Raw genomic sequence first — 14,858 nt, 5'->3', positions numbered from 1 at the left:
CCATGGTATATGCAGAGAATATGGGTGAAATAGTTTATTTAGGTCCTAAAAAAACGCAGATATAAAAAAAATATTTATACAAATCCCATTTCAAGAAAAGTTGGGACGTTTTGTATAATGCAGTAAAATCAAGAATCTGCCATTTGTTAATTCTCCTAAACATTTATTTAATGACAAAAAGTAGAAAGAAATGATTTTTTAATGTTTTGGCTGACCAAGTTAATTGTATTTTATGAAAAAAAAATGTGTTGTCTGCAACAAACTCAAAAAAGGTTGCTACAGAAGCAAGATAAGAGTGAAAAAAATATTGAATATTAAAATTACACTATTTTGAAACATTCCTCAATAAACAGGTAAACTGGTAGCAAGTTAGGGAATCATGATTGGGTTTAAGAGGAGGATTCACCAAAGACTGAATTATTACAAACAAACATTAAACAAAGTGGCTCACCTCTTTGTGTTAAACTTCAAGAGAGAATTGTTAGTCGGTTCAAAAAGAACATTTGTCAACACACAATTGGACATAATTAAGTACACTTTTACCATCTACCATACATAATATTGTGAAAAAAATTAAATCTCAGTGTGCGTAGGCTGCTGCTGAATATGTGTGAACATTTAGTCTTCATATAGAACTCCATGAAAAAAACATGCTACTGTGGTAAATATAGCCATATGGGCCAGGAGTACTTAAGAAAACCATTGTCACGGCTTTAAGAAAGCAAAATAATGGTATTGGGGTGCATCAATAAAATGAATTATACAGAAGCAGTTACCACCAGATATTTTCATTTTATTTTGACTTTGTTTTAACCAACATTCTAACAATGATATCTTACTGGTAATTTACTCACAGTGCCTTCTGTGTGCATCCATACACAGAGCTCTCAAATAAGCCTAAAACATATCAAAACAACCAAAACCAAACATGTAAAGTGACCTTTAGTGTTGAATAATGAAAGTACTAGATGACATCATTAATACAACCCCTGGCAAAAATTATGGAATCACCACTCTTGGAAGATGTTCTTTCAATTGTTTAATTTTGTAGAAAAAAAATAAATCACAGACATGCCACAAAACTATCATTTCTCAAACTGTCAACCCTCTGGCATTAAGAAACAATAAAAAAAGAAACAAATATAATAGTTGTGGTCAGTCACAATTGCTTTTTTTTAGATCAAGTAGAGGAAAAAAATATGGAATCACTCAAATCTGAGGAAAAAATTATGGAATCATTAGAAAACACTGCACCATTATTACTTTGTTGCACCACCTCTGGCTTTTATAATGGTTTAAACTCTCTGAGGCATGGAGTTAACTAATGACAAACAGTATTCTTCATCAATCTGCCTTCAACTGTCTCTTGCTGTTGCCAGATCAGCTTTGCAGGTTGGAACCTTGTCATTGACCATTTTCTTCAATTTCCACCAGAGATTTTCAAATGGATTGAGATCCGGACTATTTGCAGGCCATGCCATTGACATTATATGTTTTCTTGAAGGAAAGTTTTCACGTCCTTTGCCCTATGGCAAGATGCATTATCATCTTGAAAAATGAAGTCATCATCACCAAACATCCTTTCAACTGATGGAATAAGAAAAGCGTCCAAAATTTCAATGTGGACTTTGGCATTTATTGAAGACCATCTCCCCTGTGCCTTTACCCGACATGCAGGCCCATATCATCAACAACTGTGGAAATTAACATGTTTTCTTTAGGCAGTTATCTTCATAAATTTCATTGGACAGACACCAAACAAAAGTTCCAGCATCATCACCTTGCCCAATGCAGATTCGCGATTCATCACTGAAGATCACTTTTATCCAGTCACCCACAGTCCACGATTGCTTTTCTTTAGCCTACTTTAACCTTGTTCTTTTCTTTTTAGGTGTTAATGATGGCTTTTGTTTGGCTTTTCTGTATGTAAATCCCATTTCTTTTAGGTGATTTCTTACAGTTCAGTCACAGACATTGACTCCACTTTCCGGCCACTTGTTTCTCATTTGTTTTGTTGTGCATTTTCTGTTTTCAAGACATATTGCTTTAAGTTTTCTATCTTGATGCTTTGATGTCTTACTTGGTCTACCAGTATGCTTCCCTTTTACAACCTTCCCATTTTGTTTGTACTTGGTCCAGATTTTAAACACAGCTTACTGGGAACAACCAACATCTTTTGCGACATTCCACAATGATTTATCTTCTTGAAGGAGTTTTATAATCCTCTCATTTGTTTCAACTGACATATCTTGTGTTGGAACCATGATTCATGACAATCTGCTTTGTGCAACAGCTCTCCGAGGTGTAAGCACTCTTTTTAAACTGAAGAATAATTAGCAAATCTAATCTGCTACAGATGTTTTGTTTTTAAACTGCAAATTACAGAGTGATTCCATAATTTTTTCCTCAGATTTGAGTGATTCCATATTTTTTTTCTCTACTTGATCTAAAAAAAAGCAATTGTGACTGACCACAACTATTATATTTGTTTCTTTTTTTTATTGTTTCTTAATGCCAGAAGGTTGACATTTTGAAAAATGATAGTTTTGTGGCATGTCTGTGATTTATTTTTTTCTACAAAATTAAACAATTGACAGAACATCTTCCAAGAGTGGTGATTCCATAATTTTTGCCAGGGGTTGTAGTATGTACCTGATATTATACATGTGCACCTACATGTTTTGACTCCACAGTTTTGGAGTATAATGGTTTGAGTCTAGATGTACTATTACTTTTCTATCTTAGAAGTTATGATATCCATAAAAAAAGGGCTTAAAGAAAGTGTCAACAGGCTTATTCCCACTTAAGATATAAAAAAAAAAACACAAGGACTCACCTGATAGGACCACTTCTATTAGGTCTCCTTCATGAATATCTTCCGCTGACGTGAGTCGTTGCAGGATGTTTTCAGAGTTCAGATCATGCCGAAAAAGCAAGATCTTGTCATACATTCCAAAGAATCCGCATTCTGGAAACTAAAAAAAGTCTTTGTTAATTGTGCCTGCCTTTATAACCACATAAATAATGTGCTAACATTCCCTTAAATTATAAAATGAAATGAAAGATTATATAGAGGGTATTTTTTGAGACAAAGTAATTCTAATAAAATCTGAATGAATGTTTGGATATTTATGTTTAGGACTGACATTACACTTGAAGTTCCACATCTTTAAGCCAATCACATACAATATATAAATTCATAAATGATGACAAGTTTCTGCAATCTCCATAGCTAGGTTGGTATCCAGTCTAATGTATAGCTGGCCTTTTTAACCATGAGCTAAATTAAAATTCAAAATGTTCAGTGTAAATACTTTAATTTTTTTGGAAATGGGATTTGTACTATAAAGTACAGTAATGTTATTTCAGACAAGATTACTACACTATACGATGAGGCAATTATCTTAACACGCTTTGTAACACCGCCTTGGAACTGCACTTTTAATCTTTAAAAAACTTTTAATCGCATATTTATACATACATACAATTATCTTAACAATACAAATTATTTCCACCCTCCATTATTGCATATTTGACACATTGAATGATCTCTTAATTTCAGTTTTATCAACTGCAATATCTTGGTCAGAGTCGAGGCTCGTCTGGTTTCATCAGGAAACACTGGGTGTAAAGCATAAATACCCTGGACGGGGCAACAATCCATCACAGATAGTTATGAAGAAGGCAGCCAGAAGCAGCAAGAAACACATTGCACGGCTCTTTTTTTGAATAACTGCTTCCCTCATAAGCACATATCACAAGCCGGGAGGCATGCAGGGTAGAGGCCCTTATATATGGTCAGCATATTAGCCTAGCAAAGTGAAAGGTCTGAAAACATCTGTTAGAACTGATCCTACTGCGATGAGTCACCTCCACTTCCTCGACCACACTTCTCTCTCTCTCTCTCTCTCTCTCTCTCTCTCTCTCTCTCTCTCTCGTCTCATGAGAGACAGAGGAATTGGTCAGTAGTACCTTTACTACTATCAGTACTATTATGTGTATTGTTTGTACTACTATGTGGACTATTGTGTGTATTATTGTGTGTATCACCAAAGCAAATTCCTCGTATGTGTAACATACCTGGCGAAATAAAGTGATTCTGATTCTGATTCTGATTTACTATACGTATGCTGTAATGTTAACAGTATCAATGTTTATTACTCTGTCCTTTTTGGCAAGGTAGTGTGAAAAAATGCATTTATATAGTCAGAAAGTATTGATATTACAGTTTTTTTAATAGAATAAAGCCTAAAATCTCTTACTTACAAAAGTATTTAGACTCTTTGTTTAATACACTGTAAAAGTCCCTAGCAGTAATTACAGCTAAAAGTTTTTTTGGCTGTGTCTCTACAAGCTCACAGTTATTTTAGATCTTTCAACAAAATTTTATAAGATAAAGATGTTTTATACAAAGAAGTGTTATGATCATGTTGTTTATTAAAGAAAATATTATCCAACACTATGTCCCTGTGTAAAGAGTAATAAAGCATGTAACCCTCTTATTAATTAATTATTTTACCAACTAGTTTACCAAATTGTTTAACTAACAATTGGGTACAAAAAACTGGACAAACCTGAGCTTAATTACTGTCTTCTATGTTGAGTGTAAACATTACTAAAACAAAACCTTTTTAGCAATGTAAAGTAGGCAAAATGTGTCAACAAGCAGCATATACTTAAATAAATACATTTTAAAAGAGGAAATAAAGTCTTGCTCTATATTGTAAAGGAATATAAAATAGATTTTACATTTATGAAAACAGTGAGAGTTCCCTGCCAGGATGTGACCCCCACAACTGATAATGACTCACTTCCTCTTTTAGACAGTCAGAGAACACACCTGTCAGAGGTGTTACACAGGGTAACACAAACTCGAACTGTAATAACCCTACAGCTAAATACTTGTGGGTGGCACAGCTGGTAGACTGGGTGCCGCACAACAACATGGGTTTTAAGAATCCGGATTTGATGCTTACCTCCAGTCACTGTCTGCAAGATGTTTTTAGCATGTTCTTGCTCTGAGCATGGGGATTTTCTACCACTATTGGAATACAGGCTAGTCAGTTAACTGTGTTAAATTGCCCCTAGGTGTAACTAAGTAACTGTATTTGTGTGATGCCCGGTGCTGGACTGGTCGTCCGGCTCAAATGCCAAAATGCCAACTAATGGCGCGCTGTTTTAATCCACTAATGGATTGTCCCTGCAAGCAAATGCAGCTGCTTTGTTACAGAATTGTGTCTTTTTTATAGAATCCAGACATATGATTAATTTACAAGCGGTAAAGCACATATCGACATATTATAATACCCCTTCCCCACCAAATAACAAGAATGGCTTATAAATTCTATTTAGTTATATAATGGGCAACAAAGACAACTAGAAGTTATAGTTATTGGTCAAACCACACAGAACATAGTGCTTTACACTTCCTTTAGAATATAGATCTTTATTTAATGGAAAAAAAAAGGCATCCTCTATCATAGTTTTTGACTCATGCTCATTCGTATGAACAAATATAGCTGAACATTCTCAACCCCACAAATGTTAGTGCTACTTGCCGAAGATGATACTGAGCAATATACCATGCATTTATATCACTGCTAAAGTCTCAACAATCCAATCCAAATCTGAAAAAGTGGCAGCACTATCTTCAGTCTCCAGTGTGCTTTTCTTCTCCTCCTGACAGCTGATTTTCATTTGCAATTATACATATGAGGAATGAAGCTTATAGACAGGAAAAGAGGTTGAAAGAAAACTTTGTTGATTAAAGTTGGACCCGGATAAAGGCTCGGGACAGGCCATGCCATGCTGCCAGCACTGAAAGCTGAAAAATCCATCAGCCACAGCTGTTTCCCTGCTGGGACCCCACACACAATGCGTAGCAAACAATACTTATCATAATGCCAAGACCTTTAAGGCTCAGGGGCATGAACACTGGCAGGGCTCAAACATTGGCAGGTCATCAGCGTTACCACAGAACACTTGGGTGCTGACAAAAAGGCTGGGCAGAATATACCATTCATTACATGTCAACATCAAGGAGGAATCAACCAATGAGTCATGTGATGGTTCAGGACACATGAAGAAAGCCCTACTGTATAACCTCTACATGGTTACTTTCAACGTCAAAGACTGACACAGAGAGCTGGGATAACAGGGTGTTAGAACTAAATGGTAAATATTTGATTGTCCTTACAATTACAGGCAAGGTGAAAATATTTGGAGAAGACTTGCTGCAACAATGTTTTTTTAAGAAGTGAATCATAAGAAAACAGCATCTGAAAACCACAGAGCCAAGGTGGCTCGTTTATATTCCCTACTGGTAGTCTTGTTAGAGACATGCCATAACATAATCTACTGCTGTAGCTTACCTTGTAACGACTGAAGCCAAAATTCTAAATGAAACTTTGACATGTTCTGTACTGTGATAGAGCTGGATAAGCTTGTCGGGTTATCAGTTAATCGTCCACTAATGACACTTGGTTACTGGTTCATAGAAAATGATTACTTGATTACTGCCAACCCTGTTAAAAAAACTTTTTTAATATGTAAAATTGAATAAAATGTCTTAACATATGGAACGCTATGCTGGTAAATGACATTTCAAAAATAAGAAAAGAAAGACAGCTATTGAAATAGATCAGTCTGAAGAGGGTTACATGGCCATTTTAAGAAACTGGGACTCCAGTAAACCAAAATTAAAGCAGTTATCCTCAAAGGGGGAATTACTTCCCAGAAGTGGCCTCAGAGTGCTTTAATAACTTAGTCATAAAATCACAAAAGAACCCAGACAATCACATAAAAACGGCAAATCTCACTCAGCTTGTTTAAGGTCAGTATTAATAATTTTACAATTAGGAAAATAATGGACAAAATGATATTCAAGGAACACTTGAACTGCCAAAACTAAAGCTTACCAGGAACAGAAATAAAGGTCTGGCAAACATTTGTCAAAATACACCCTAATGACCCCTAAACCCTTTGAGGTAATCTTTTATGGACCAAAAAGTAAAATCTTTGACTTGAACATCGTTGTAAAATGATTTGTGAGCTTAATTCCGCATGTAACTGGTTTCATGTAAAACATAGTGTAAGTACTTTGGTGGTCCATGAATGCTGCTTCAAGACCTTTGCATGTAATAGAACCATAAATTCTGCTCTTTACTAGAGAAGCCTCAAATAAAATGTCTGATTATCAGTCCATGATTTGGAAGTCAAGTATGATTGGGTTATGCAACAAGTAAATATCTAATAGGCTAAAAGGAACCAAGGGTTTTGAAGTAGTCTAGTCTGTGGCATCATCTTTATCAAATTATGCATCTCAAAGCCCATTGGGATGCTGGGGCAAAAATGTTTTGAGTCAAGTGGGTTGTTTACTGCGGTTTTAACCATGTACAGTAAGTACATAGTTAAACAAATGTGAAGGTTCCTCTTGTTGCAGACAGTACGATTGCTGTGTTATAGTGACAATGACCAGTACACAGTACTATATGGGTAAATAGTAGTTCATGCTTTAATTCAAATTGCATTAATTCAGCTACATTCAAAGACAAGTGGGCCACAGATTTGCCTCAGGCATAAGAACAGTTCTCTAGTTATCGGAAGGGTTTGCTTGTAGTTGTTGCTACATAAGTTGGCAAAATTAGTCAATGCTACATTATTAACAGCACAATAATTCATTATTATTATTATTTTCCATATTAGCAATGGCTCTGGTGATATAATAAAACCTAAACATTAGCTGGTGTATATCAATAATTTAATCTTATTTTATTGGGGCTACAAATAAAAATAAAATTAAGAGAGGTTTAAACATTAATTTGTGCAAGAGCAAACCTATCTTCCTCTATGTATAACAGATGACGTTAGCCCAGGCTGCTTAGTCTGTAGCACTAGTAAAGTCTTTGAAGGAACAACAATACGTCAACAATGACTTTGCTGTTGGCACCCTTATCCTGGTGTTCATGTGAACATGGAGTTAAGGGAACAAAGAAATCACATTTCAGACAACAAGCCACCAAGGCAAGATGCTGATAAAGAGAAGACAATATTTACTGGTATTGTGCCTTTGTAATTAATCTGAACTTGTAAAACACCAACGCCAGTGGATTTGCACTACAAGCGTGCTGGAATAACATGAATTGAAAGAGCATCACTTGACAGAGGTTAGCAGCTGTGTGGTAGGTAATATACAGCAAAGCTATAGGAAGCTGATTCTGCAGTGCTTTATTGACTGATGAAGGCTTTGAGGAGGAAGCAGTACAAAACTAGAACATACTCTTGGACCTCTGACTGGCTGAGTGCAGCTGGTTACAAGAGAGAAAACCTGCCTCTTTTGGAAACATGTTAACCCCTGACACATGACCACAGAGGTTTACAGCTTGTTGCTAACATGCAGGAGTTTTAAAGTCATCCTTCCTGTGTAAGATCTGTACAAGGCTTTCCTCTGGCCATGCTTAGCACAAACCCTGCACTTCCCCAGTGGGCACAGGCATCTCCTGTTGGCACTGGCTGCTCTCTCTCCACTCCACGTTTCCATTACCAGTGCAACAGCAGCTAGCAGCCAGAGTGCTGCCATACCAAACCAGAAAGCTGCAAGGAAAGCTGTGAAATTTGGCCAGACTAAGTTTAGAAGGTTAATACACACAAAAAGAATGTAAAGCACAAAGTACTGGAGTAAAAAGGTTACTATACATGAATCAGTCCATCATAGACAATCACTGTGTGTTTGTACAGCCAAACACCTTTTTTCTTTGAATTCTGACCCAATTTCAAAAGCAGAAATTGACCCAGAATGTTACTAAATTACAGATCATTACAATTTCCCCAACTGAAACTATAAAAAACAGCCCAGATCAAACTTATAAGGCTAGCAAATTGTGACACGTGATATATCAACTTGTACTATGTACTTGTTTACACAGTTTCAAAATTGTGAAGTGGTGTGCTTTACACTACTCCAGCGGAACACCAACATGGTGATCTTTGTGGTATTTGTGTGAACAAATCGTTCTGAACAAACCATTTAAGTGCTGTAATTGTTTTTCAAGTCCATCTGAACTACACACTTCAGCACTCTATGTAAGCTTGTGTATTGTAGTTACACAACACAACAAAGTTGGGACACTTTGTTCATTGATTTTACCATGCTACCATGATATACAAAGTCACATGGGCTTTTAGTTTGGAAAAAACAAACATTGAATTTTACATCCCAAAGATGAAAAAGACCATCCAGACTGTTACCAACGAAGTGTGCAATGTACCACTGATGCAGAGGCTTATATTGCTATTTTGGAGAGGTATGCTTCTGTCAAGACAACATCTTTTCCCAGGAACTCATGTCTATTCATGTCTATTTCAGGAGGACAATGTCAGTCCTCATTCTGTGGCTACTTGATAAAGCAGGAATTCAAACCCACAACCTTTTGATTGATTGCCCAGGAGCTCTACCCCCATGAGCTACACTATTCCAATAAAGACCATTGCAACTGACCAGGGCAGTTGTAAGAGAACTGAAAAATTATGAACTTGCTTAATAGATAGGTAACATTATGTGACAGTGCCATGTTGACAGTGACTGAGCTATTTAGTTCAAAACATTCTACTGCCAGTGTGTGTCTACGACCATTGCATAGCTGAATGCTTAATTTTATCTCCTAGCTGTTATGATTGTAAATTATGTATTAATCTGTAGGTTTAAATGTTATTTACCAAAAAAACACATGCAGGTTAACTGCAATTTTATTTACACCCTGTATGAAAGTCTAGAGTTTGGAGTAAGTAGTTGTGCGTTTTCCATTATATTGTAAAATGTGTTTTAAAAAACACAATAACATTTTAGAAAATATTAACAAAATGTCTTATTTTGCTATGGTTTCACAGTATTGGGGGTAACCATGACAACTGTTCTGTCAGTAAAAAGAACAAATGTGGAATTATGTAGAACAAGCAAATACTAACAAGTTTAATACAAAAACTACATGAGACAGTACAACCATCCTGCTTCTCTAAGCCATGCTTGAATCCATATGTAAGCAATCTGAAGTCATAAAGACTTAAACAACATTAATGCCTTGCAAAAATGGACAGCTGTATGGCAGGCCTATAATCTTAATGGCTATTAGCAGCCTAGCCTGCTGCTAGAAGCTGTGGATTAGTGAAAATGCATTACATAAAACTATTTGCTCACCATCAGCTAGACGGTGCCAATCAAAACACTACACAGCTGTAGCTGTGGGACCAGAAGTGCCTGAATTTGCACCCCATCTGCACCATTATTAGCCCTCATATGGTTCACATTTGAGCCAAGCTGCTTTTCTACTTATACGTCAGTTCAGATACATTATTACTCTCTCCATCCTTCTGTTTCTACTTCAATCCTCAGCCACTATGACTAATCCCAACTCAAACCCAAACTCAAGTGAGACATCCAGCAAGCTAGAATTTAAGCTAAGAACTGTCTTGATATAAAAACAAATCCTTAAAAATGCTGCACTGATTTTCTGTCTAGAGAAAATAAAAACTAAATGTGCACCACCTTGTGTGCTGTTCCCTGCACTTTTGTACCCTTAATTTTGCCATGTAGGTCGACATCAAATTTTAGATTTACATAAAAATTTATACTGTCCACAAGGTTTGCCTGGATTTTATTTTGTTAAAATGCACCAATAATTTTATTGCTAAGCAACAGTCATTTAACTCTTATTAAGACTTTGTTTACTGCAACCTGCTTTAATGTTAGAAGAATTTTACACAGTATTAAGTTTTATTAATTTTTTATTCATTTACTAAACGTTATTGAACTGATTTACTAAACATGCCACATTCAGCTGAGTGTAACGTCTGAAGTGGTGCAGTATGCTGGGAAGGTGGAAGCACAGGTTCTGTGGTTAACCATTAACATTACAACACACTGTAGTTAGCCAAGCTGTGGCTGTTGTTGCTTAAAGCAGCATGAAATTCACCTTCATTCATTTGTACTGTAAATAATGTAAAAAAAAAACATATAGCTATAGGCTAGTTATCCAATGTAATTTATCACTTTCACTTAAATCATTGTAATCTTTACATACTCTCGTGTTATATAATTATTAATTATACTAAATTAGTATATTAGTGTTAAATTAGTATAGTGCCCTGCAGATGCAACAAATGGTCAGTTTATGAGGGTTTCCACAGAAGATATTTATTAATAATGTTTTGAGATAACGTATTCATACTTATTTATCAAATCTCCAAAATAAAATATTGTTTGTAAGACTAAATACATATTTATATATACTAATTGCATTAATAATTGTTTTCTGCCACTAACACACTTGTCCCAGCCTTCATCAGGTCATCCTGTAAGTAACACAGGGGTTTTTTTGTGGTCCTGATGAGATTGCTAATGCCTCTGAACAAAATTTTAGTTGTTCTCGCTTAGCCAGACATGTTTGAACCATCCAAACAATACACTCAATAATGTCTCTAGAAATGTTCAAGTCATGGAAATGTTCTTGCACCCATTGACCTTTTGGTACAATTAGGCCAACGGTACAGTTTAGTACAATTTTTTAAGTTTTTCTTTAAGTTTTAAGATCAGCAATATTATGTAGGGGTTCTGTATTAACAAAATTAACAAAATTTGCTGGTACTCTAAAATACTACATCTTTCATTTTCGTTCTCCAAGGCTCTAAAATACTACATCTTTCATTTTCTTTCATTTGCTGCATCATTTAACATAGTATGTAGTTGTGGGAGACATGCGATAGAGCTTTCTAAGCAAAACGGTAAGGCTAGAATCCAGACAATCATGGCTAGTTGTTATTTCACTGTCCACAGTGCCCTAGTTCTGATAGATAGGTTCCAGTTCCTGGTTTTATAGGTCAACAGATTATTATAGCTGTGCTAGCTGTAATCAATCAAAGGAGTAAAGGATTCATCACCGTTAATCACAGAAGATAAGAAAAAAATTTTCATCATGTGCTTTATAGCCTGAGGCCTGAGCTGGACCTCACAGAGGTTTCATGTGCCGTTTCATCTTCAACGGTGCTCACTGACTGAATAGAAACAGGATCAGGATGTACTGTAACAGATGCTCCAGGACATCCCTGAGCTCTGCATAAACAAACCAGAACACATCTTGAAGCTGCCATGATGAGCTTACCATTGTCTTCTTAAAGCATGAGATGTTGTATACAGGAGACGTTGTATACATTGTATGAGAAAATGTAGACAGGAAGTAGAGTAAATATTGGAAATAGAAATAATAAAGAACTAATAAAAAAGTAAGCCCAACCAGGGTCAACCATTATTGTGTCTACAAGAATTGTCGTCTGGGTAATGTCCTTGAAAAGTTTGGCTTTTACTGCTGCTGAAGCTGAACTCTGCTATGCCCACAGTTTTTTCTAAAACTCGCCACACAAAAACATGCAAAACATTTAAAACTGGCATTAACAGCCGCTCAGGTAAAGTACGCTAAGGCACCAGAGTTGGGGTTTCGAATGCATCTCATCGAATCTCGACTCTACCTCTCCGACTGGGTTGGGCGGCAGCATGAACAACGATTGACTGTTGTTCAGGGTTAGAGGGTAGAGAGTCAGATCATAGGTCCTCATAACTGGTACAACTGCGGCCCCTGCTGGCTGACTGATGGCGCCTGCACAGGGCTGAGGAATAATGCTGATGGGGGTGTGACCCTCCGTACACAGTGTCCATTAGTGTATGAACTCGCATTTTTCATGCAGGTGAAAAATGCAGTCTGTACTGACTGCGTGCCGGAGGGGGCGCAAGTCAGTTGAAAGGCGTCCTCAGTCAGCGGTGAAGGGTCGAACCAGTATAGAGGACGCAATCAGGGTAATTGGACACGACTAGAATAGGGGAGAAAAACTGTGGGGAAAAAAGTGGGGTAAATTGATTAAAAAAAACAAAACAAACAAACTGGCATGAACAGGTCCAGCCTTAAAAGTTCATGTTTTAGCAGTAGAGTTACGATTTGCACATATAACAGATGCACTGTTAAAGTCATCCTTTGTTATTTGCCTTTGCATCCTCTTCAAAGATTTCTTTGATGCTTCAGTATAGACAACTGCAGTTTATATCTAATAAATGAAATAAAATGTCACTTTTTTAATGCTGTCATGTGTGAGAGATTAAAGGCCATGAGCATTCAACACTAAGCACTTTTGGCTTTACCCTTTTACGCAAAGAAATTCTATGGATTCCATAATTTTTTTTTAAATGTTATACATTGTAGATAATAGTCTCTTTTTTTCCATTTTTGCAAAAATGCCTTGAAAAAAGCTGTTTAAACTACATTTTGCTCACATAGTTTTTCCCGTAAGTGGTGAATCTCGACCTATCGTCGCTCATGATAGAGCGTTTGGTTAATGCTTTTTTATGCAAAGATGACAGCCTCTTCTGTATCCTGTTAACCTGTTTGCCTGTGTACAGGCATTTTTTTATCACAAACTTCCCAGTCTTATATTGCCCCTGTCTCAACTTTTTGGGAATGTGTTTCATGCACCAAATTAGGAATTACTGCTTTCTGTTTACATTTTATCATCTGTCTCATTTTATTAACTGTTTTGAAATTGGGTTTGTATTTACTGAATGTAAACACCACTTCAGCTAAAAGCTTTTACACAAACTGCTAATCAGTAAGTAATGATAGTAGAAAAGCACTAACTAAAATGCAAAGCATTGATTAAATAACAATAAAGACTCATGTGTCTGTATGAACACAATCCTGCAAGTTCTTTTTCCAAATTAGCCCAGAATTAATCCTACAAACAGACCAGATTATTCAGACCAAACGAGACAACTGTAGTCACTAAATTCAAGCTTTTCATGTGGAGTTTCTATTTTTTTTGTCCATCATTTCTTTGCAATCTCTCAGTGCAACAGTCTTTATATTAACTCAGCACTACAGGTGTATTTAAATCTTTATAAATGGATTCTCTCTGACAGTAATACTGTACATAAATGATTTTCTCCATGCAGATGCTTGGCACCTTGTCAGGTTTCCAGTCCCTTGCTGTTTAATAATGAGCAAGTAGAAGCCAAAAGTTCATCCTTGGCTCATTTGTCTGTTCACTTTTTACAGTTTAGAGCTTTATGACACAAGGTCTCTCAAAAAAAGGCCCAGATGTCACAGAAGCATAACAATGAAGGCACTGTTAACACTCAAAAAAGGGAGATTTCCTTCAATTATGTTAATAGCCGCACGCTATTACAATGCAAACCAAATGGAGTCCTGGCCTTTCTCAGCCTCCTGAGGCTGTGGTGCTAGTACTATTGATCGACATGCTACGGACAGATTGACAAAGCTTTTTGTTGGCTTTTTTTCCTGTCTCACCGTTGATCTGCTGAGCTGATAACACATAAGCAAGGAAGTTTAAACTGGTCTAGAATGAAAAACGTTAGGCTGTGTGGGTAGTAAAATAAATTCCTGTCCATCACCAGGTGGAGGAGACAGTGTATCCAAAAACATAAGATTTAGATTACACAGGTTTTGTAATGTCTAAGTCAATGGGGAACAAGGAGGCAGTTTAGTACTGTAAAACTAAGACTTAAGCAAACACACTACAGAAATTACTCTTGGTCTTGAGTGGTACAAAGACTTGTGACATTTCAACAACATGATTATAGACACTGATCAGCCATAAATTTAACCACCTCCTTGTTTCTACACTCACTGTCCATTTTATCAGCTCCCCTTATAGAAGCACTTTGTAGTTGTACAATTACTGACTGTAGTCCATCTGTTTCTCTGCATACTGCACCCCCACAGGACCACTACAGAGTAGGTATTATTTAGGTGGTGGATAATTCTCAGCACTGTAGTGACACTGACATGGTGGTGGTGTGTTAG

At 36.5% G+C, this 14,858-nt stretch overlaps 1 protein-coding gene across 2 annotated transcripts in view; it reads right to left on the bottom strand.

The window, feature by feature from the left end:
- The window catches only part of prkd3 (protein kinase D3), a 56,297-nt gene that overhangs the window by 26,466 nt on the left and 14,973 nt on the right, over positions 1–14,858 (bottom strand). For both annotated transcript variants that reach the window (XM_063007065.1, XM_063007066.1), the window contains exon 2: positions 2,837–2,975. In XM_063007065.1, coding sequence (XP_062863135.1) covers positions 2,837–2,975 — 139 coding nt within the window. The remainder of the gene's footprint in view (positions 1–2,836; positions 2,976–14,858) is intronic.

The sequence above is a fragment of the Trichomycterus rosablanca genome, chromosome 13 (assembly GCF_030014385.1).
Source record: "Trichomycterus rosablanca isolate fTriRos1 chromosome 13, fTriRos1.hap1, whole genome shotgun sequence".
Classification (NCBI taxonomy): domain Eukaryota; kingdom Metazoa; phylum Chordata; class Actinopteri; order Siluriformes; family Trichomycteridae; genus Trichomycterus; species Trichomycterus rosablanca.
This window is presented reverse-complemented; position numbering and strand designations above follow the sequence as displayed.